Below are 24961 nucleotides of genomic sequence, written 5' to 3'. Positions count from 1 at the left end.
CCAACCCTTCTGTGCCAAGGCTGGCCTCGAGCTCCTGAGCAGCAGTACCTGAGGGACTCCACTGCCCACAGATACACGGCTTCCAGATGCACAAGTGATGCTTTGGAGATGTGCCAACACACCCACAAGCTCTGCTGAAATTCAGATAAAATGGGTCGTAGGTACAAGTCCCCTGGCTCCTGCCTGGAGCAGCAATGACTCCTAGCAGCTCCCACCTGCCACAGACAACAGGCCATGCCTGGGCACGCAGGATGCAGGCAGGCCAAGTCACAGATGCACACAGCCATGAGACATCTCCTGTTAATGGAGGCACTGCCCGACCACGCAGCCAATTCCATTCCCAAATACCATAGTTTGTGACTCGGTATCAATAAAAGAACCAGACCCAGGTCTCCCAAGTCCCAGGAGAGCAGCTGTCTGATAGCACAGACAGATGTCAGGGAGCTGACGGTCCCAAGCCTCTTTTGGGGACCTCTACTGAGTTAGAAGGTTCCCAGGTACTCTGACCCAGTAGCCTCACCATGCAAAAACCCCCAGTGCAAACCATGAACACGAGAAAACAAGTTCCCAGAGTTATTATTCCGAAGTCATGATACACCCATGCATAAACTGCTCTGCAGAACGTGAGGGAGATGCTAGGGAATATGCAAAGTGGGAGTGAAGAGTTCATAGGAGGGAATCACTGAGTGGCAGTACAACAATCATTAACTCCTAGGAAAGAACACAGCAGGGTTCCACCACCTCCCCTCTTCACATCCTGCCTTTTATGAACTGAAGCCATTCTTTCCTACCAGGCCTATGTTGAACGCTTTGAGGGGTTCCTTTCTGCCACCCAGTTGCGCAAGCACTGCTTTCCAACATGGATTTGCCTTTGCCTGACAGAAAGCCGAGTCATTACTGGACCTCTCTGAAGGCTGATGTGTGCACCCAGAGCATACTGCTGCATCTTTGGAGAATCTGCTCAGGGTCTATTCACAGCAGGGAGCATTGCTCACTTTACCTGTCTGCAAGAGGCTTTGCACCTTCTTGAAGGCATGTGAGGAAACACAAGTGAGAAAGGGAAGTGGAAATCAAGAGCGTACCACTGGAAATGTTGGTTCCTGGGACAGACATGCTCTCTCTCCCAAGCAGGGGACCCACCACATCCCAGCACACACTTCAAAGATAGGCAGTGCCAGGAGTAGGCTAGAAATGCCCGTGGGTGCCTCAGGACACCATGGGTAGAGGCAGGAGGAGAAGGCAGGGTGCACATCTTCATGAGCACAGGGAAGTCCTTGGGAACAGCAGCCCCTCAGCAGGCAGCTGCAGCCCTGCCTACGAGCTCAGGAAACAAAAAACTTGATTAGAGAACATCTCCTCTGGCAGGGGCGATCCATCTCACAGCGTCATTCCTCTACCAGCCATTGAGGACAAACCTTGCCAAAAAAGCCTTAAGATTATTTTTGGTTTTATGGAAAATGGTATTTAAGTGCATGTTGTGCTGGTGGTGCTGGTCCCTTCAGCAAATTCCATTTTCGGAGACTGCAGAAAGTGTCACTTGCATAATTAATCCTTGATTTCCCTAACACCCTGCTGATTGCCTGCTCACTTTTTCAGCAAGGTCTCTCTTACTGATTTCTTCTTGATAAATCATTTTCAAGGTTGCAATCATCATTTAACTCTCCAAAATGGGTCTTTTACTTAGGACACGCATTGTCAGGATTCAATGGCTTGAATTCCTCATTCTCCCATTTTGTTACTAGATTCCATCACAAATATTTTCAGAACCTTTATTTCTTCTAATGCCCATCTCTGTTTACCCTTCTTCATCTAGATCTTCCTTTACTGTACAAAAATTTTTGGATAATACTCTAAATTTTAGTCCAATTGAGCAGATTTCAATTGAGCAAATCTTGGTGAAATGACAAAGATTTTCTGAAAATTTCAAGGAACAGTGCTGGGGGGCGGGGGGGGGCGGGGGAAAGCTAAGGTTAAAGTATGCCACATATTGTGTCTGGCACCGTATCTCTTCCAAATTCAGGCATTTTATCCTGGACTTTTTCAGCAACCTGCACTATGTCTGTTAATTCCTTTGTATTTTTAAAACCCTGTACTTCAGAGCAGCTTGGCTTTTTCTAAGTCACAGTGAAACAGAAATGTCTTTCTGGTCTTCCCAGTCAGGAACCTCCCCCTCATAACTAGCAGTAAACACAGAGTTGACTCACCAGTGAAGGGTTTAAAAGGCAGCACAGCTTTGCAGTACTAGGACAGCAAGCTCTCAGCCATGGAAATGCCCAGATTTGCAAGAGCATGAACAGATTCTACTGTTTTCTGAATTGCCAAATTCATCAAAACAGAGCATCAGGATTTTACTGCTGGGAGCAATGATTTGTGCTACTGTTTGATACCCTTCAAACACAGTTATACATGGATTTTTTGCTTAGAGGTCATTGGAGATGCAACACTGAATTCTAATCTAAGCGATACAATTCAGTCCCAGCCAGTTCAGCTACTAAAAAATCTGCCCTATGGCCAAGTATGTAAATACTCCTGTCAGCAGACTGATCCACAGAGCAACCCTACCATGAGATGGACCTAGACAGCTGTGCCAGGAAGCCATAAAGCCTGTTTTCAGAGAGCACACACACCACAGCCATGTCTCAAAGCTCTTCACTATGCAGGGACAAACCCCACAGGAACAGGTTTTTTACAGAGGGAAAGAAAAAGGAGAAAATCCCTTAGCCATGACATCCACAGGTGATGTAATCCTTCCAAAAGCACTTTGGAGACTGTGTCAGCCAGGCACAGCAACAAAGCTAGTTTCACTAAAGCAGTTTCCAAGCTTTTTGTTCCCTAAAGAAGCATAAAGAATACCAGGAAGGTAGGCCTACTTGTGAGAAAAAGCCAGACCACACCCTAGGGACACATCATGCCTACTTCTGAAGTTGGGTTTAGTCCACCTCTGGTTTACCCTCTTTGCAACAGCACTGCTCTGCACAGAGCCCATCTTGGCTCTGCAGGTACATGAGCACTGAGCTTTCTGATTCCACTTCCTAGGGAACCTATGGAACAACTGCCAGGGCCAGGAGCATGCTGCAGGTCAGGCACTGCACAAGCCACGCTTCAGCTGCTTGTCTGTCAATTAGCATTCACAGTTAGAACGCTGGGATTCTTCATGCTTGTTGACAGCCTTTTAATGATGATGACTGGGGGTGAGGAGGGGGAGAACTTGCCAAAAAGTATCTCTCTGCTCTCAAGACTGAGATGACAGAATACGAATCATCAGTGTCAAAGATTTGCTGTTTCTCTGATAAAAAATTAGAGCATCCAAGAGTGACCTAGAAAACTGGAAATGTGGAAGGAGAGCTCTGGGACATGGCCACTCCCTCAAATCAAACCTGGCTTCTGCTTTAACTGAACCTATTCAAACACTAAAACCTTCAGTAAAATTTCACTTTGGAGCCTCTGAACAATGCGATGACAGCACTCCAAGTATTTCACCCCGCAGGTCATGCTTTGGCAGCTACAACTGGGACTGTGAAACCGCACGGAGATGAGGATGCAGCAACCAACACCACCCATGGATTGCTGTGGAGGAATGTGCTCCAGCTCTTCCAGGGGGGTGGCAAAAGCCATCCAGCCAGGATGCCACTATCTCTGGTCACAAGGAAGATCATGAGTGCCTCACTTAGTGGACCAGCAATTGTCAGTCTCACCTTACAGATGACACACCTGGGGTGGCACACATCAGTTTTGGAACAGAACCAAGGCTCAGCTACCAAGCACCCAAATCCACAAGGATTAATAGGCCAAACTTTTCTTCTTGGCCACAACCTCAAGGCAGAAGGTGCCTACACCACAAACGAACCACCTGGCTCATCCACAAACCAAACACCCCGTCAGCTAATTATTTCCTCATATTGTTTGTGGTCTGAATCAATAGAAAATATCTGTACCATGAACTGAAAAGTTCAGGTATCCTTCTTGCTGAGTAATAACCAAGCTGGAAGACTCATGTTCAATACGATAAAAATTAATTCAAAATACCATTTGTAAACAGATAAAAAACTGCATATAAAGATTATGACAAAAGAATGCTTAAGGACAGCACAGCAAAGCAGCCACATTAATATACCAGAACTAACCTTGTTTATATGATGTTAATTCAGCCCTCTTATGCGTATTTACTATAATTAGGACGGTTATTCAAAAATCAGTATACAGCCGTCATTTAAAAATTATTTAAAATTAATAACAACAAGTGTTTATTGCCTTGGGAATGCTCAGACACTACCCCAGGAGGCAGTCTGGGAATGGAGTAGATGCCTCTTGTTCCAACAACACTTCCCAGAACAAAAAGCTCTTACCATCCTCAGGGTATATTCCAGCCCTGGCTTCCAAATGCACTGGGATAGCACAGCACAGGAGACAAGGAGCTGACAGCACAAGCCAGGTGATCTAATTAGAACTGAAAATCAGAATGCTTTCAGGTTCTGCTCCGATCTGAGTATGGATTAGGAATGCAGATTTAACAACCCCCAACCACCACACAATGCAAGTTATGTAATGGCATCCTATTCCACTGGCATGCACCATGCAGAGGCTGAGTGGGAGCTGGCAGGGAGAGAACGGGGTTCTCTCTCTGACAGGATTCACCTTCAAATTAGGCAGGTAGGTGACGTCAAACATCCAAGGTCTCCCTAACTGTCCCAGCTGCTTGCAGAACTGGAGGAGGTAGCACCTTCCTGGGACCAAGCAAAGAGCCAGCACCTGGGAGGATAAGAGACCACTTCGATATGTTTCAGAAGAACAAGATCATCTCGCCAACAGAAACCAGCTTCTCATGCCCTGTTTTCCATATGCTGATGTTTTTATCTCCAAACTCATTAGCAGCTGCTGTACAAGGGACTAAACTGTACAGAGCAACAGGCAGTACATCTGCTTACCTCTGACAAAAGCAGATGAGAAAAGCTGTGAGCCCACAACCACAATCCATCTGTATGTTAGATGGAACAGTTAGAAACAGTTAGAAAACGGAGTGTGACATGGAGCTGAAGAAACAAGAACAGTCCAGGCTGGTGCAGGATATTGCAGCAATCTGGCATTTCCTACAGCAAGAGTAACTACAAGCAAATTCCTCATGAGGTAGGATTTTCTTCAGGGCACTCAGCCTCTTTCTCGAGCTTTCAAACCAGTTGCGGCTCAGGGATATTATTTTTTTTTTTTTTTTTCCTGATCTAGGAGTGTATCCAGCACTCTACTGCTAAGTGGCTGACAGCCAAGGCAGAAGATCCAGGATAGATAGGGGAAAGGATGGTTTGAAAAGTGGTGGATCCCTGAGGAATTGTTAGATCACCAAACTGATCCAAACTTTGCTGTGTACTATTATTACAGATTTCTATCAAGACTAGCACCTGAGATGACAACTGACAACATAAACATGTCTTAGTGGTCACCCAAAGAGCAGGATATTTGGCCCTTGGGCATCAGAGATGCTATGGAGCTGAAGAGCATGTGCATCACCTTGAAGCATTTAGCAGTAAGGTATTTATTTCAACAGTGATCCAAGGTTATCCAGCATGGCATGCTCAGGGCTCCTGGTCTTCAAGGTCAGGGGAGGCCTGAGAGTGAGAGCCCAAAGCTATCATCCTTCCTGAGCTGATAACACTGCTTCAGGCACACCACTGATGGGCATGTTAAACAAAACTGGCACTAACAGAACTGAGGCATTAGGAAGATTAACTGACAGAGTCCTAAAAATTCAGTGGCTAAATGTAACAGATTAAGATGCTATATAAGGATTATTTTATTCCAGATAGCTCCTGGTACCTCTTGTTCAAAGTCCTTTTACACAAACCCACTAGGCCTGGGACCATCCACCATGCCACACAAGCTTCCTTATCTACTTGCTCCCTCCTCAGGCCTCCCTTCCTGCCTGGTTATCCAGACCATTTGTCCTTTAGCAGAAGGTGCCAGCCTGCATCCTTTAAGTACCTTATTTCCACAGACACCCCAGCTAGCCTGCTAAGACACCTCCAGTTTTCTTCCTACAGTTTCTAAATTCCCTGGATACCAGCCATACTCTTTTTAAGCAAGTCCCAGTATCTTTCTACAGCTCACCTCCCCGCAACTGATATCCTTTTCGCAATACACACAGTAATTGCTTTTCAGACCATTGCCGGCTCTCTACATTTTAATGCCTGAATTTTGAACTCCAATTCAGTCCCCAACTAAGGACTCTCAAAGTGCTTATCGTTAACGCAGCATTTGCTTGCTTGTCAGCACTCTCAGCCCTGCTCTGAGAGCACCAAAACAGTAGGCACAGGCAAGCTCCCAGTTACAGCTCCAGGAAGGATAACAGCGATGTGCCGTAGCTGGGGAAAACACACTATATGCTCAGGACCTCAAAAGCTCAAGGGCCAGCTTTGCGCAGCAGGTGATAGGAATAGTTTCAGCATTTCACCCTTTAAGTAGATTTCAACATATCTGAAAGTTTTCTTTGATCCAGTGAAGCCAAGTGGACTTTTACCTGCCACTCAAGGCCCTAATGCATCTCTGCCTGGCTAATGCCGACCTCCAGTTTCCCTCACTCCTCTGAAGAGGGCACCTTTGCAGATCAGCTTATAGGATCACTGGGAAAAAAAGTGGAAATTTTAAAATGAAAGCAATTTCCTTTACAGAATGAAGAAGTCCAAAGAAGATTTCTGGAGTACAGAGAGTGAGGATCTGGGGACAGCAGCTCAAGAGGGACAAATTCTGTACTCTGGTGTTACTGGCTGTGCTTCCATTCCACAGCTAAAGAGAAGCATGGATGGTTAAGGCCATATAACGAGGTAAGTGGAGGAGGCCATGCATGTGAGTCTCTTTAACAGCTGAACTTGATCTTAAAGGTCTTTTCCAACCTAAATGATTCTAAGTCAAACACTTTCATGCTCAGAAAAATATCAGTCAGGTTGAATCCTCTATTTGAAGAACATACTTAAACTATCAAAATGTAAGAGTATTTAAATATTTAGCATATTGAGTATCATTATTCAGAGATGGCTCTAGGGAAGGATCCACATGGCTCTGCCTCATCAATATTCCTTGACTTATCAAGGGCTACTGCACAGACTATATTTGAACAACAGCTGCTTCACAGACCCTCTTCTCTCCCAACACGGACTTTCCTTCTCTCTCCAAAATTCTGCTCTACTGCCTGGACATATTTCTCATTATTTTCTTTTTTTTTATATGGCCCCCTTTTTTCCTCAAAGGTTATCTCATCCCATCTCACTGTTAAACAATATAAAACTTAAGCATATTAGCACAAAGAAGTAATCCAGTCCAGGACCTTCCTGTGCACCTCCCTCAGGGATATTTACAATTAGCAACGGCCACAGGAAGCTGGGAAACGAGGAAACACCCAACACCTTAATCATAGGTTTGAAGCACAAATATCAAAACCCTAAAGAGCAATTCCAATTCAAAATCATGGTGGGAAAGAAAGCCAGGCTGGAAAGTTTTGCCTTAAAGGGCTAAATTTATTGCTAGACAATTCAAGATATTTAATTAAGCATTTTAAGACCCCACACACAAACAACACATGCTCTTCTACTGGAGCATGTATATATGGGATTACACACCAATTCCAACACCTGCATAGTGAACAGAACACACGGTGTTCTGTGCAGCAGCAAACATTTGCTAAGAACACACCAAGTGCAATGGGGAAAGGCCTGCTCCAGAGGCTCCTCCAGACACGCCTCAAACCCCATTTTTAGGCACTCAGAGCCTTCCCCAGGAGTGCCTTCTCTGCAGCCAGTGCTCAGGCAAGCTCCCTGCAGGACAGTCTCTCTGCTGAAAAAGAAAAGACCCAAAAACCCTGAGAAGAGGAAGTACCTCTGAAAAAAAGAGGGGTTTATACTTAGAGACATTTCTCAATATTCCTAAATTCCCAGCATCAGATACTGCCTCCCACAGGATAAGAGCTCTGCCATTTGCCACCAGCCGTGCAACACTTACCTGTGTCATCCCAGTGATGATTCCCAGCACATCATTGTGACGTTGAGGTGGCCTGTCCAAAAGCTACATCCTCAATGGTCACACCTGGACAGAACCTCAAGGCAGTTGGCCAACCTGTACAGATTTCTGTGTCTGAACAGATGCTGCCTCCTGAGCTCTTCTTAGGAGTTGATTTGGAAAACAGCTGCTTTAACCTCTTGGGTAAGTATTTGTCAAGAAACCTGACACAGCATAAGAACAGTTATCCAAGCCCTATAGAGGGAAATTTTTCCCTGCCAGCCTGGCTTGGGTGCAATGTAACACTAGTGGGTGTCACAGCTCCGTATGGGACCCTCTTCCTTTTTCAGGGCACTGAGGTTAAAGAGGTTCCTTCAGGCAACTGCACTGCACAATGTCCAGAGGTAAATTCAGATCATTCCTTCCTGGTCAGTTCCCAGAACTACTGAAGAAAGGAATTTGGTGCCTTGTCAGGGTGCAGGAGTAATGACTCTTCAGGCTCCAAGGCTCTGGTGGCTGACCTCAACTCTTTGGGAGAGTAGAGCCATAGAAGTGAGTGTGCAGGACAGCAGTCCCTCTGAGAATCCTGACACCAAGGAAGGAAAAGAACAGACTTCCCTGTTGCGTCCAAAGTGCCTCAGCATGGCTGAATTCCTAAGAGATTGAGAAGTGGAAGTGGCACACATAGACATCTCTTTAAACTGTCAGATAAGCTGCACAGTAGTAATTTGAACCTCCTGTGGGACTTTAGATATTGTCATTTGAACCTCCTGTGGGACTTTAATACCTGGGGATTTAATACCTGGTGGCTCAGGACTGGCCTGTGCAGACCAAGGGCAGCCAAGCACACGGTACTACTGCCTGCAGCTCCCTGTGTGTTGCTCACGTCTCTGCAGCAAGCACTAGAGCACCAGAGAGGTGATGCTTTCAGCTGCTCCTCTTAGAACCTGATGGATCAATCATTTGCCTGTCATTAGGAGGTATCTGTGAAACTTTCTGGAATTCACTTCTTACATTTAGTGATGTGCCCAGTACACACTGGAAGGGAGAAAAACAAATGAGCTGAGTTAACAAAATGGACAGAGAAGGCAGCAGTGGCAGTGGACACACCAGCTCCACATGAACCAGGCACAGAACAACAGCTTATCGGAGGAAAAGTCCAAACCACCTCAGCACTCCTCTCCAGTGATATCACAGGTTGGGAAGAATCAATCAGGCTTTCAAAAACTTAGGGCTATAAACAATAAAAATCCCTTAGTCATCATATCATTAATGTACAGCTTTGCACCGTGAGAAAGCTTCTTAGTGAGACTTCTCAACCTGGAATTAAGTGTATAAAAATACATCTTGGGATTCTTAAGACTTAAAATTACTTTCTCTGTTAAATCTACTCCTGAGATCCTTGATGGAAAAGTCCATCAAATGTTTGCTTGCACTTTATAATGCCATCCTGGCTCAAATCTGGTTGATGAAGCCCATCTGAATATTGCTAATTTCCTGGTTAGACATGGACTGTATGTCACAAAAAATAAGATTTCCCCTGTTGTCTATGAAAACAGGAGAAAATTACTTTCATTCTCTTGTTCTAAAGACAGTTTCAGATTCTTAAATACTTAAATCTTATGTTTAGAGCTTTATTGCTTTGACCCTCATTAAAACTGTAATTCCTTACATGACAAAGACTTGATTTTAGAGTCCTCTCCTTCAGCAGCTGCTTGTTCATCCCATGGAAGGCATAATTAACTAAACTTATAGGTGGCCTGAAGCGATGGAGATGCAGGAGAACACTTGGATGCAACATCTCGTAGCTATCAACACATACACAGTGCAACAGCAGCAGAAAATAAACTTTCAGGGAGAATGTTCCTTTACATATGATAGCTTTTGTGTTGCAGAAGCCAGGAATATCTTTCCATCCCCAACCTATGTCTCTTCATACAAAACAGCTCCAAGATTTTCCCACACAACCCTCTTCTGGGAGCAATTGTAGCCAGGATTCAGGAAGTTGGTCACACAGTGCTACTGACGACCTGTCAGTGGCTGTCCCATTCACGGGTTCCCTGATATGGCGGAAGAAGAAATTTTCCCCCTTATGTGAGAGGATTGAGGAAGTTGGCCTTTCCTCAGCAGCGCACAGGGATTTTGCCTGCCAGCCCTCTCAGTGCTCTTCCACCTCATGTGTTTCCTGGTCCTGCACAGATACAGAATGACAGCAAAACTCCTGATCTCTGATCTTGCAGCAGTGTTTCTTGTACTCTCCACAGGTATTAAAGCTTTAATAAGAGTCTAGCAGGTGCCCTGTGGCTTGCAGGGGAATGGGGCAGATAATAACTCCATGTCCTCCTGTGTTAAATACCTGTTTCCTTGTTGCCTGTGATTGATGGATAATGACACAACAGCCCACTTAGGCGTGCCGCCCCCATTTTCCACTGTAATAATTTAATTTCTGGACAAGAACATTAAGTACCCAGCTACAGTCAAATTGAAACAGAAATTCCCAAGTAAAAGTTGCTGAGTGCCAGAGCTTTGATCTTCCATCTTCAAACTTGAATCTGAATTTAATATTTTACTCGTGTAAGTCTCACAACCCGAGCAGAAAGCAGCAAAATGCAGTGTACTCCTTTTGAATGAACCCAAATTCCAGGCAGCTGAAGTTCCATTATTTAAATTGAAAAGGGCAAATACAAACTCAGATGGGAAGAAAACAGACGAAAATCCACATCTGAAGGGAATCCAGCTCTCTCACTATCAAAACCGTAGATGCACAAAAAAGCATACATAATTTCAACAGAACGGTAGGCAGAGCATTTCTTTGAAGAGAAGGAAACAGTGGTTCTGCCTTCTTCCTTAACCCCAGGGTGCATGCAGTTCAACATTTTTTTCCACCTCTGGAGTCAACATTCTACCTTCCTGTTCCAGCAATCTAACATCAACAGTGCATCAAGTAATGGAAAAGCAATTGCTGCTAAGATAGCACAAAAGCATGAACGAAGAGTTCTGAGGCTGAAGCTCACAAAAACGACTCATCAAGTGAAAATTGCAACATTCTGATGTGCTCCCACTTATCAAAACAGTCCAGATGGAGTCCTAGCATTATAATCTGGCTCATATGCTTGTAAAACATATCTGGTGTTCCCCTCGACATTGCTGGAATTGGGCTGAGGATTCATTGGACTCAGACCAACAATTTATGTCACCTCATTCTCACTGACGGGTCCTGTGCAAAACATTATGGCAAAACCGTGATAGAAAATGGCTTCACTCTAGAAATGAAAGTTGTGGTGCATTCACTGAGATGTCTTGATTTATGACTGAACCCGTACAGACATTTCTCTCTCACTGCCTGCTTATCTCCCCTAAGACACTTCAGTCGCATCATCAGCACCACTTCTAAGCACCATAGTCCACTTCTAAGAGTACAGAGGGAATTTCTGAGAGTGTAGCTGCAGTTTGGTTAGTCACCAGCTTATTTAAAGGATGACTTCAAAAGCATCAAAGCAAATTAATGGCATGAGTCCTGCTACTTTCATATAGGAGCTTGATCAAGGGATTTTATACCCTAATCCAAAATCCCCTTCTGACCATATACACAATCTATAAACTGCAGCACCACACAATCTGCCCTACACCTGATTTACCATGTTCCTTTGAAGCGCTCTGAGGCTACTAGTTACGCACCTTCCAAATGGTTACACAAGGATATATCTACAGTTTCTACAGATCTTCACAGAAAATCAACTAATGATGAATGCAAACAATAAAAAACATACAGTCTGTGAGAAAGAGCAGCCAGCAGAAAACCAATGCTCTTTGTTTTAAGGTGAAACTGCACCTATGCGTAGCATATATAGTAAAATCTGTGACTAAGATTTCCCCACTGGCGCACAATTATTCCATTAACACGTTAGGAGGAGAGGAACTGACAGCTACAGAGACAGGGTGCCATCTGTATCTTGCCCATGCATCCAAAGATTACTTCAAATCTTTACTAGCTCAAGGCAAGATCTCACCTAGAAACTAATTCAAAGGATGAGTGTTGCAGATGCCTCATCACTCATGAAAATGCTTTGAGTATTGAAAATGACCAATCCTAAGCTATTTCTTAGGGAATGCTCTGCTAATGAGTCCTCTACAACACAACTTTAGCCCTATGGAAGGGACAGAAGCAGACTTATCTGCAGTACACACTGCACTTAGCATGCACAAGCAGAAGTTTTCAAGTACCGCCATTTTTACATCAGCGCTGGGTACAACTAAAGGTCCGGCTGTGCCATGGTGGTTCCTCACTTGGAGCCACCAGTGCAGGGAATATCCAACCTTTTCCTGCCCAGCAGCTGTGAGTGATGCAGCACAAGTACTGATATAGCAGATCACACAGCCAATCAACCAGAGAGGACTTGACACTTACCTTGTCAATCACTCACAGATAAAGTTACTAAAACAAATTTCAGGAAATCACAGTTATTCCCTCCAGCTCCTGGCATTGTAAACAGAACATCTAATCCAACAGAGAACAACTTGATTAACAAGGTGTTTATAATCTATACAGAAAGAATGGTTATTTCAGAGTTACATCATCACATAGATTTGTAAATGTCAATGGGCAGAAAATTCCTACAAGCCCATCACCAGAATGGAAATGCAGGGGCCAGGAGGGAGAGCAGTTTCATTTCAGAGAAGGGTAGGGAGTGATGCTTTATGTGAAACAACCTATTTATACAGCAGCCCAAGCCAACCTCAGCACACAGAATATATAATTCTGTGCAATATAATACTGCTGTAATAAACAGCAATATTTGAGTCCTGAGACAACCCCACTGGGCCACACATCCCCAGCAGCAGAGATACTGAGGAAGTCCCACTTAAGCATGCACTGCATGCTCCAGCCAGCTCACCCAAAAGCTGTCCTCTGGGACAATCCCATTGCAGAGCAGCAGCTCAACAGCAGCAAACACATACAGTCCCCACCACATGGGTAAGGTGAGGCTGAAGGAAAAACGAGGACAGGATTTTGGAATACGAGCAGAGAGGTGGAGGGAGGGACATGGCAAGCTGGGAATCACACAAGTAGAGCAAGAAGATGCAGCTTCACAACTGTTCTGGTGAAAAGCGAACTTATTTTAAAACACGTTGGGTAGCATGGTTTGCTTCTTGAGGCAAGGCAGGACAGAGCTGCCAAGAAGGAGGTTGTAGGTTTTTTTATCTGGGTAGGGCTGGAGAAAACACACTGATGGGAAGCTACTATTGGCTGAAAGGAAGAGTGTGTGAAGTCTCTGGCAGAAGATCTCTTACAACCTTCTGTGCCAAAGGAAGAGGGACTAAGAGTATTCGCACGGATTGGAGAGCTGAGATGACAGAAGATGTTGAGAAGACAGAAGAGAAAAAGGTCTGGAGAAATATTTTCAGTATTTTTTGGCAGTTATATTTTATAACAAAAGCCACCCTTCCCTGCACATAGAAGGTCTCCGCAGCACACGGAGATTAAGCCAGTCCTTCCAAAGAGGCAATGCATTTATCAGTGCTTCATTGCAGGACACACACATGTGCACCCACAGACCCAACCCTATCACAGGTCACTGCAGGCAGATCCAACTGCTTACTCACAGGCAAGCTGGATTCTCAGCTCCAGGAGCTTCCCACTGCAGGCTTCCATACTGATCACAAAAGCTTACAACTCCAGTTAAATGCTGCTATAATATGGTGATTATGGAGACACAAGATGGAATGAAAAAATGATTGCCTCAACATGTCAAGCCTCTGCGATGTAAGACTAGGGTGAACTCATGACAAGGTCACACACTGAATCAAATACAAAAAAACCCCCAAATCAGCTCTGCTGCCTGGAAATCCACTCATCCACTACTAGCCTGTGGAGAGAAAGTTCCATAGGTCACGTGGCTCATAAAAATTCCTCCACAATGTACATGTTTCCCAAACCATTAGGATATTTACAGAAGAAACTACCTAGGTATACAAGCCTTTCCCGCACTCAAAGTGGAAGACTCCAAAAGCAGATTCCAGAAATCCACAGTCAAAAACAGGACAGGCTTTGTGGGGGTGAGGGAGAACAAGGGAAAAAGAGTTGTACTAATGATACAACCTGAGCAAAATCCACACACCTAATATGCAACAAGAAAAGCAGAAGATAATGCCAGCTATGGATCCAAGGAGGACAGATTAGAAGCAAGGCCATCTGCAGCACCCATAGCCTAACACACAAATGGATTTCAGTGTATTTGTGGACATGCCACCACCACCCTCAGCTGCAGGTTAAAACTATAGAGACACAATAACATTGTCAAGTGAATACATGATGGATACCAGACAGCCCCTGAACATGTATTTGAGGCAGGTGTCATCTTCAATTATAGGGGGAATCTGGCAAATTGTAGAAAAAAAAATTCCAGACTCCACTATTAGGCATACTCTACCAAAAGGAAAGCAATTAGTTTTGATGGCTGGACACACATTTTCTCTTACAAATTGCAACATATTCCCTGTACCACAGGCTTCAATAAATACTCCAAGACTACAGGTCACAGGAGAAGTTCCATTCTCAGGATTAGCACATGCTCCTTCTTTATTTAACCGGGAAGCCACATAGAGTTGTAGCTTGTTACTGCAAACGTTTTCAGGACAGAAAGTCCTAAGCTTTGCCTGCTTGTCACAGCATCTTGTGGATTTTAACACCAACAGCTACAGTGAAAAGCCTGTGAAATCTGATCTGCACCAGAAGCTCTGTTCACACAGTATACAGAAAGACCCTGCCGTGAATGGATACAGGCGAACAGGCTCGGAGCAGGAGAAACACACAGTTGATGTTTCTACTTGCACGAGAATTGGACATGCTCAAGTGAGTACCCACATAATCCAGTAAGAATCTCTCTTACTCTCCCCAGTAAAAAGCAAGCCGGGAGTGGACACATTGGTGTGCTCAGCAAGCTGAACCAAGACAGCACTGCAGGGAAACTGCTCTGACAAACTGGCCTCAGTGCAGGAAGGCACAGGAGCAAGTCTTGAACAACCACTCCAGCACATGCCTGGAGACCTGTACAATAATGTACAGTATATGCATTTTTAAAAGTTCATGCTAAAGCTCTCCTCTTGCCCTCTTTCTTAAGAAATAGGAGGAAAGGATTACAAAATTGTTAGTTACTAGCAACAAAAGCTAGGAAATATTCATGCAGCCAGTGTTGCTAAGTTTGAGGCCTGAGTGGATTTGGAGACAGTACTACAGAGTCAGCTGAGACAACCATTTGCTTCTGAGCTCAAAAACCCCTCTTGCTTCCATATGTGTAACAACCAGCTCCACCTCAGTGAAAACAAGTAAAATATGCAAGCAGGAGAGACAGGCTCCTTCCATGTCTCTTCCTCCTGCCTTTATGACACAGAACAGTACACAAAGGGTATTTCATTTTCCACCTGATTTTCTCACACCAAGTAACAATGCTCATTATGACTGTTCTTTTCTACACAGGAAGGAGGAATGCAAAAAGATCCCATGCCTGTGGACAAGAGCAGCCATGGGATGTATTCCCAAAGTTGCTTCCAAGACACCAACCTGGTGCCTGCAGACACAAACACTACTACACCAAGGGCTACGCCAAAGTAAACGCCAAATGCCACAACATATCCTTTCAAAAATTAAAATAAGGGAGGAAAAATTATCTGTCTGCAACTTAGCAGAGAGAAACCCTGTTTTTCCATTCAAAATAACTTTCTCCCCAACAAAAAAGCAGCTCATCACAGACAGAAAAAAGGTCTCACACAACTCAAGTGACAGCCACCGTGAAACAAAAGGCCAACAGGAGCATCACCAACCATGAGGATGCTACAAGAGCTGGATCTAGGCTCTGCACAACAAATCAGCAGCTCATGTGCCCTGCTGGGGCAGAGCCCCCACAGGGCCAGTGGGAGAGCCAGCACCTGGTACTACCACCTCACTCATCCAGCCCTGTGCCCCAGCACCTCCACACTGGGAATAACTGTGATGCAGCACCCTTCATACAATTTAGGTGGGACCTTGGCACTGGACTAAGTTGCCAATGCAACAATCAGCAAGTCAAAGCAATTAATAAGGGGCCTGTTGTCATTACTTTAGCTGTGGCAGTTAATACACATGGAATGAAACTCTCCTGTAAAATTAGGGCAACACAGAATATGGGTGTTTTCCTGATCACAATATGTGTAACAGAAAAGCCCCCTCAAATCTCAGCAGTCACATATACATGCTAAGATTTACTGAATGGAGGGAGTTGAACCTGGTAAATCTGTAGTTTGCAAGTCTGGCAATGATCTGAAGTGGGTGCTGGTGTGTGCCAAGTAAAACAAAAGGATTTCACAATATTAGAATGATACAATGTAGAGGTGTAACAAATTGTTCTTCAGGCAGGGGCAGTTCAACAGGCATTAAAAAGCATTAAAAATGCTGGTTTTGCACAAGCTATTTATTCCCAGCCTGTAGATGACTGAGAAAGAGGCGAGTTGACTAGTGAGCGACCAGCATGCCACTTGCTATTTATGCTCTCACAAGTGACTGAATTTGACAGGGACAGTTGATAACCTTCTGAAAAATAACTGAATTATCAAGGAATCTGTGTCTTAGCTAACACAGGTTTTTGGTTTTGCAGCTTGCAAAAATGCATACTGTCGGTCTAAGGAGATGATCTTGCAACTCTACGCTGGTGGTCACTGAAGTGGAACATCGATTCTCTAGGGACAAGTCATAACTCCCTTTCTGAAGATCTCTATTTGTCCCTTACCGAGAATTTTAAAGTCACCTATTTCCTTTGCAGTATGTCAGGTACAAATATTGCTAGTTTGTTTTTTTTTTTAATTTAGGTAATTAGAAGGGCTCATTTTCATGTTCAGTCAAAAGCAGATTAGACAAGTTAACGTATGTGGGGCAAGCCAGAAGTTACAGCTCTCCTGACCAAATGCATGTAGCTTGAGACATCCCAAACCCCACATTTCTATTCTTTAACTACTAACTACAGTAGGTCTATTAAAACATGATGAAGATCGGCATATGGAGGCTTGGGAGATGATCCCTTCCAAGCACTCCATCTTCCAGCTTTCCTCTGCACACACACATAGCCAGGTACAGCAGGCAGAAAACTGGAAGTCTTTCATACTCTGCCTGTTTTTAGCTCATCCCAGACGTGTATGGCTGGGACCTCAACTCCTGTCCCTAGTAAGGAAGGGAAGCACAGGAAAGCATTCCCCAGCCTGAATGGCTGCTGTAACTGATGCTGGGAAGGTCATTGTAAGCAGCGGTGGAACACCAGCCAGAGCTTCTTCCCATGCATGTGTGTGCAGTGATTTACTGGGCACCTGCAGGCACTCAGTTCAGTTTAAGGATTGGTGCCTACAGGCTCTCTGCTGGAGCAATGGACCAAACCTAATCAAGCAAAAACACCTGCCCAATTCTATATACTCCAAATGGGACAAAGGGCAGAGCAGGCATCAACAACCAGAAAAAGAGGGATTCCCAAATTCCCAGATACCTGGGAACTGCTCTTGCACAGGAAATGTTATTTCATGTGAGGAGAATGGTGGAGAAAATACGGAAAGGCATTTGGTTAAAAGTAGTGTCATCTATAATTATAGATTTCCCAGTGACAAAAAATAAATTTGGAATTGTAGAAACAGTGAAGGGGAAATGGAAGTTGTCACTGATGGTAAAAGTAATAATTAAATCTGGAGCCTTCTCTCTCTCTCTACTCCTCACCAGCACTTCAGTGGGAAAGTGCCAGGCTCTTTCCCAGCAACAGAATTATTTCTGTAAAACATTTTTGTAAGTTGCAATACCTCTGTAACTGAAAATAGAGGCAAATGCAAGTGCTTAGTGGGACCTTTGAAACCCCAGCTGTGAAGACTCATTAACTTTAAGTACATTTCTGCAGATGCACAGCACTGAATCTGACTCATAACTCCTCCCGTGACAGCAAGACCCGGGATTCAGGTAAAAAGGCTTAAGATAATTGATATGGATTCTTACTCAGGCAAATTAGGAGGAAGCAAGCAGCAAAGAGCAGAGTTAAGGGATACGGTGAAGGAAGGGGAATCAGAAGTTGGCTCTGTTGAAGGATCCATCATTTGCAGTTCCAAGTCACAAAGGAGGGCAGTATGAGATGGGAATCTACATTTTTTCTAACTAATTTTTTGCATCTTGCTCCTGTATGGGGGACAACAGCTCTACCTTCAAATACCAGGTCAGAGTTAAAGGCCCCTCTTGAACAGATACAGGGGATTTCAGTCATTTTGTCCTTTTAAGGGCTGGAAATGTTCAGATTTACCAGGCTCAACTGCATATAAGGGTAGTCCTTGTGTCTGCAGCTCTAGGTTGCCAAAGGACAGGATAGATATGAGGGAGATGCACAATTAAGCATCTCTCCCACACATAAGGCACATGGCAAAGTGGAGCACTGAAGTCACAGAGCTGCACACGAGGGTATGCATCTACAGTCACATGTGCACGTGTATGTGCACGAACAGCCAAGGGAAGCATTTACTGCCAGTGCAGCTCTTCCTGACTGCATTTCAGTGAGTACAAAAACAGCAGGGTCAAAACCTGCAGTAGGAGTCTGTCAGCCACCAGAACCTGACTGCAGCCAGTGTGCTGACACACACCAGGGAGGAGGGCAGACCACTTGGCGTCCAGCAGCTCTTTCCTGCTGGCATTTCTACGTCTGATAGAAGATTCTGGTTACAACAACATTTAAACCACGGTGTTGTGTATTATACAAGAACAGATCTTCCTTCAGAAAAACCTCATTGGCTTTCCACCACCCCACCAAAAAAAAAAAAAAAATTAAAAATCTTCTAGCAGCATTGACCGAATTGTAAAGCAACCTGGTTGGCTTCCATGCATCCGATGGCCTCTTCCAAGAGTGAAAACTCCACGCAGACATAGCCATAGTCGTAACCTGGGGACAGCATTTAAATACAGACGGGAGTCATGTTAGTGCCTTGTCATAAAGAAAGCCACATTAAATAATCAATTTCCCTTTCCCTCCAATGACAAGCTCTCTAACCACCACCCCTCTACCTCGGAATGAAAAAGAAAGAAACCAGGGACTAGCTGGATGATGATTAACTGCACAGTTTACCATGAATGTTAATAGTAGTGTTCCCACTTTCCATTACATAACCTAGCGACAGACACACCTTTTCTCAGGGCAAGAAATAATTGCTTTGCTGTTTGTTTTTTTCTAAGTCATAGTGACTTTCCATTGCCAGTTTCATATTTTGTGCTACCTTGGAGGCAGCACTCTCCAAAGTAAGTGTTGGTAAATCATTTCCAAGTACCTTGCCACAGATGTATTTTACACGAATAGCCAGCATTTTAATTGGGTAATATTTCAGAAAGAACTAACAATTCCTTTGCATTTGCTATTTTTCTTTCAACACCTGCTTACTTTTTGAAATCCTATCCCTTGCATTATGAAATAGTGCAGCTGAGCAGGAATGAGAACTCAAATTTTCTCATTTCAGTATAGATGTCACTGCACACATAACAAGAGGGTGTGGAAGCTTTAAGTTTAGATTCAAACTATAGAGCCTTTACTCTTCTCACGCCCTGGAAAGCTGTCATCTCAGTCACTGCAGAAGAGACCTACTGATTTAACTGTGTACTCCAGTTTCCTGCACTGAAAACTTATGCCCCAAAGTAAAGTGCAGGGTGAACACTACAGAATCTAAGACCAACTCAAGATCTATCCCTCATGTTGAAACTATCTCCAAGAATAGAGGAGCACTAAGGAACAACCTAAAGCCACAACCTCACCCTTCACATGCCAAGGCCACCACACTCCAAAGCAGTACTTTCCAGATTATCATGGGCAGAGATGATCCTACATGGGCATAAACAGTGAGAGGGCTTGGCTCCCTCCTCCTGCTGCTCTTTTGGCAGGTTTGGAGCGAGAGGAAGGTTGGTCTGCATGTGATTTGTGCCACTTTAGGCAGCTAGCTGTCCTGGTGAAGAGTTCATCTTCCCTCTTACTAAAGATGCACATCTCAACTCTGGTATTTTCAACCCAGGTATGTAACTGGTTGCTACTACTTCAGCCCCTCACCTTCCATGAAAATGTAACTCCATGCACACTTCTCTCAGGCAAGGCATTCCAGCCTCCTGGAAAAGAGCTCCCATATGGTGAGGGGCTGCAGAGATTCCACACCCCCATCTCCCTCAAGCCTATGCCTAAGAACATTTGCTGCACTCTCTAGTTTTTCCTTCTCTCTCACTTTACCATCTTTGTACTTTACCACATCAAAGACAGGACCACATAAAACTATTTCATCATCAAACCCTACTGATTTTTTTTATCTTTTTTTTTTATTATTATTATTCTGACAGCTCTTTGCATGCTGTTCTAACAACCCAAACCTGACTTAGCATCTTTGCCTTTAATAAAAAGACTCCAATTTGAATCTAGCACATCTTCTACCTCACAGAGGAACTTCATCCCCTTTCCTATACTATTTTAGTCATTACAATTATGCTAACAGAAATGTATCAATCTGTGTGCTGTTCAGCTCAGTGGAAGAAACAGTCCAGCAGCACAACATCTGTGGTAGAAGGCAGCTAAAGCCACTTGACACTCTGACATCAAGTGGGCACCTGGAACTAGAGGTGTGGTTTCAGCTGGCAGGATTGACAGAACTATATTGATCCAGCTGTTCCCATAGCATCCATTCTGCTCTGCAGTACACCGGATCACATTTTGAAAATAAAGGAGTTCTCCTGCCTGCAGAAGGCAGCTGCTCTCCAGAAGCAGTGCTGCCCCTTGCTGGGAGACAGCTCTGCATTCCAGGCAGATACCTCTGCTATTCCACGCACAGCGTGCAGCCTCACGTGGTACATTTCAAAGCCTTCCTCAAATCCAGAACTCTCGAGTCACTCCTTTCCCTTCTGTTTAGAAAAGGGCTGCATGAATGATATTCGTCAGCCCATAAGGCTCCTGATTCCCCTTCAGAGAGGATTTTTGAAAGCTGCTGTAATCAGCAAGGGAAGATCAGAGCACTGTCTTACTTCCATGTGTAGGAGACCTCATGAGAGACACAAAGCATGATTGCAGAAGTTTTCATTCTATTTGCTCTGCAATAAGAGGACACTTACATCCCAGTACTCACAAAGGAAATGAGTAGTTTAGACATGGATTTAATCCAGCATGACACAACTGAGAGTGCAAGGCTGAATGTTACACTGAGATACACAAGCTCAGACGCTTGGAGGAATGTACACCACAGGATCATGCCAAGCATTACATGGAGACAGTTAAGGGGAAGCCCAGCACATTTCTCCTTCTATATTTTCCCCACCTCTGCTCTCCCTGACAAAACTCATAAACATAGCCGCAATAACATGTACAAGAACAATAACCATGGGCTCCATATCCTGCCAAAATGCAGCTCCAGGCCAGACGTTCAGCTCTTGTGGTCAGCTTGCAGAGGGACGCAGTGTTCTGGAATTCACTACAAACTGTCCTTGCACAGACAGCATCGAAGTAGTGATGCAAGAAGAGAGCAGCCTGGAGCCACTTGCTGAAAACCACCGCTGAAGATTTGTGGGGGCCTGACACTTTTCCCCTCCCCCAGATCCAGAGCTTTGCATGGATCTGACAAGCACACTCAGGATGTGAGAACTACAGAGTAACATCAGCCTTGGGCGGCACGCCACCCTGGCGCTCTGCCCCCCTGCCCCCAGCTCCTCCAGAGAATCCTTCCACTTTAGACCATGGCAGAGAGACAACTGAAATGGAAGCCTGTGGAACAGTGGCACCACACCTTCAAAATGCAATGGCTGCTGATTTTTCCACCATCTGCAAGAATCCCATTACCCAGAGAACAACACTTGAAACAAAACCAAGTGGCTCGAGGCTGGTTCTTGTGGGGGAGCAACTACAGAGGCTCCTGCCACCAACCATTGCTGTGCCTCTTCCCTGCTTCCTCTATAGGGCTGGTCCAGCTCTGCGTAGCAGCTGCTGAACTTGAATATTTTTGTTTCTGAAGCCTTCACACAGATTGCCTGTCAGAACGCCAACAATATCGGTGCTCTTACCAGAAGCAGGGCATGAGATTTTAATGGAGGAATAGGGCCAGGCACCAAATGGCAGGAACTGGCTCCACAGGCATCCCAAGGTAAGCAGTGCTCCGCTGCGAGTGAGAGCTCTTGGACACCCTCTGGTATTCTTCAGGTCATAGCAGTAAATCAAAGCAATCAAACCAGCAAGGCAAAACCACTGCTCAAGAACACTGTGGGGTTTTTGACTTAGAGGCCTAACTTCACATGCAAGGTTTCATATGAAGATAAAAATCTTGGTTTCTTCATCTGCTGATTAGTACAATACTACAGGTTTCAGGATCCACAAGAAATTTGAATGAATAAAGTATATATGCAGAAGTATATATGATCAACATGAACCCAGTCAAAAAGGAAAGAAATCCTCATGTGGTATTTCCCCCATACAACCTCTGACTATGCTGCAGCACAGGAACACCTGAACTTGCTCAGATTTTGGCCCTTTATGGCACAGCCATAAAGCATGCATATCCTCATCTCCCCCCATGTTTTAGGTCAACTGCGTAAAAGGACTCTTGTACCTTATTTAGCTACTTCCTTTCAGCTGTGCAAGTCTACAGTACCACAGGCTGTGTACAATAGATGAAATCAGAATGCAAGGAGAGCGTGCACAGAGATTGCAGAGGACTTCTGCTTTCCCTTAAGTGCTTCTATGTATACACAATCCTTTATGGATGCTCCCAAAGCATGCTCAGTTGTCTTCTGCACTGAAAATGGCACAAATGCTTAATACTTAGGAGTAAGGACACATTTAGAGCTCCAGGAAGCTGCTCTGCAAGCACTGGAATAAGGAACACTCTGCCTCTGAAACAGACGTGTTTTAGCAAAGTGCATTTTGACAGCAAATGGAGCATCCCTGCTAGCATGCAACAGTTTGGCTAAAAACCCTGAAAGCCTGCCCTAAAATTACTGTTCTTTGGCTTCAGATATAGAGATCAAAGACTTGAAATTTAAAATAAGTCTTGTCTCTATACAGACAGTTTCTACTGAACAACTGACACATAGTAATGTGTTACTTCACCATAGTTTGTTATATCAAAGATCTAAATAAAGGAAAACCATGTTGTTCTCATAGGGGCTGTAAGCAGTGTGAAGAGAAAAAAAAAATCTCTGGAGTTTTAGAAGACCAGACAAAAAGATCTTGTAGTGACAGCAGCCCTGTCTGTGCCAAAGCAAAGATAGTTGTGGAAAGAAGGCAGGATGGCAACATGACAAAGGCATCCAATCCGAGAGGCGATCCAGCTTCTTGATTCTAGGAATGAGTGTGCAGTCAGTCGTGCTCCTTCACAACCCCAACAAGCTTAAGGCATTAGGTCACCCCACATCCATAGGCAGCCATCAAAAAACAACTGTGACAAACCCCCAGCTGCTGCTCTGGTGCACAAAGATGTTCCTTCTCCTCCTGGACAGGAAGAATATAGTCTCCCATTAAAGTAACTCCATGTAACGGCTCACCAAAGGACACTAACACTAGCCTGGGCAGCTGGGCCACCTGCCAGCATGGTGGGGGTCCCTGCATCTGCCAGGTGGGGCCAAGCAGCCTCAGGGCAGATGGATGCAATGCAATCTCCATAGGTGGAGAGCTTCCCTACCATCCCAAAAATGCTTCACTTGTTTTTTGCCCTAGGATAAGAGAGAACTACCACAGAAGAACAGAAGAAAAGCGTTTGCAGTTCTGGGGACTTCTAGGACTCACAGAAATGGCACATTAAAGCAGAGTCATGGCCAGCAGCTGAAGCAGAAGATTCTTGTCACTTGCTACTTCCAGAGACAACTTGGCTGAGTAGGGTGCAGCTGAGGAAATGCTCCACAGAGTTTCACCCATGCTAGAGAAGAAAGTTCTATTGCTCCAAAGGCAGCTACAGCATAGAGTGACTATGAAGGACTTCTGCATCCCTGGAGGAATCTGCAGTCTCACACACTGACCTTTGGGGAGCTCAGGTAATGGAGACAGGGATTGTGAACCCTGTTCTCAGAGAATCTGACATTCTGTGGTTGAAAGGATTATCTACTTCACAAGTAGGAGATTTTGGCAATGTGCCCATGACCCCATGCACAAGATTCACCTGTTTCCTTCAAGAAAAGATGTGAACATAGATCATCCATACTAGAGTGAACAATACTGGAGAACACAGGGCTTTCTCTGGATCTCTGTGCTATTACACTGGTCTACTATCAGGAGGTATCATACACTCAATGCTTCCAAGAAAACAGGAGCTCCTGGACATGCTCAGGAATGGCTGTACTTGTGCTTACTTAGCAAGCACTGCCTTTGCAGTGAGGATGGACACCGAGTAGTGGCAGGCAGAGGAAATAAATCTGTTCAACCAGTCTGAAAAGCTGGAGGGCACCCCCGCAGCATGGCAGGGATGGCAGCAATCTATCTAGGCTACCACAAAAGCCAAAATCATGAGCTCTCTCAATACCAGCTGGTGGATTCTGAGCATCCATAAATTTGTCAGATCTCTTTACTGCACAGATAAATTTGTCTTCAGAGCTACTAAAGCTGAAGAGCTCTACTAGAATAAACAGGACAATCTGCAACAAGCCATATCCCCAATCCCTTTCAACGGCTGAGCATTTACAAGCCACACCTGCTGCTGGGAAAAGGCTTGTCACTTCCTGCTGTCCCTCTGTGTAAAGAAGTGCACTCTTACACACTCATTTATGACAGAGAACAACACTGAAACCACAGGAAATGAAACAGAGTTGTATTCTGAAAGATAGAGCACTACAGTCCATCCTCCTCCCTCCACCCTGGAGAACAAGATACAGAAAGGAGAGACACCCTCAAAGGCGGACACCAGCAGTTCCATAAACTACAGGAACTACTACAGTGAGAGAGCCCCAAATGCCTGTCAACCCTTCTAGATAGGGTTGGAACTATTATAAAATAGT

The 24961-nt window shown here is 44.6% G+C and overlaps 1 protein-coding gene across 1 annotated transcript in view; it reads right to left on the bottom strand.

The window, feature by feature from the left end:
- RBM6 (RNA binding motif protein 6) overlaps nucleotides 1–24961 on the bottom strand; it is a 58431-nt gene that overhangs the window by 16898 nt on the left and 16572 nt on the right. Inside the window, 1 exon segment of the mRNA XM_066327097.1 lies at nucleotides 18835–18908. Coding sequence (XP_066183194.1) covers nucleotides 18835–18908 — 74 coding nt within the window.

Source organism: Sylvia atricapilla, chromosome 11 (genome assembly GCF_009819655.1).
Source record: "Sylvia atricapilla isolate bSylAtr1 chromosome 11, bSylAtr1.pri, whole genome shotgun sequence".
Lineage (NCBI taxonomy): Eukaryota > Metazoa > Chordata > Aves > Passeriformes > Sylviidae > Sylvia > Sylvia atricapilla.
Note: the sequence above shows the minus strand (reverse complement) of the source record. Positions and strands in the feature narration are given on the sequence as shown.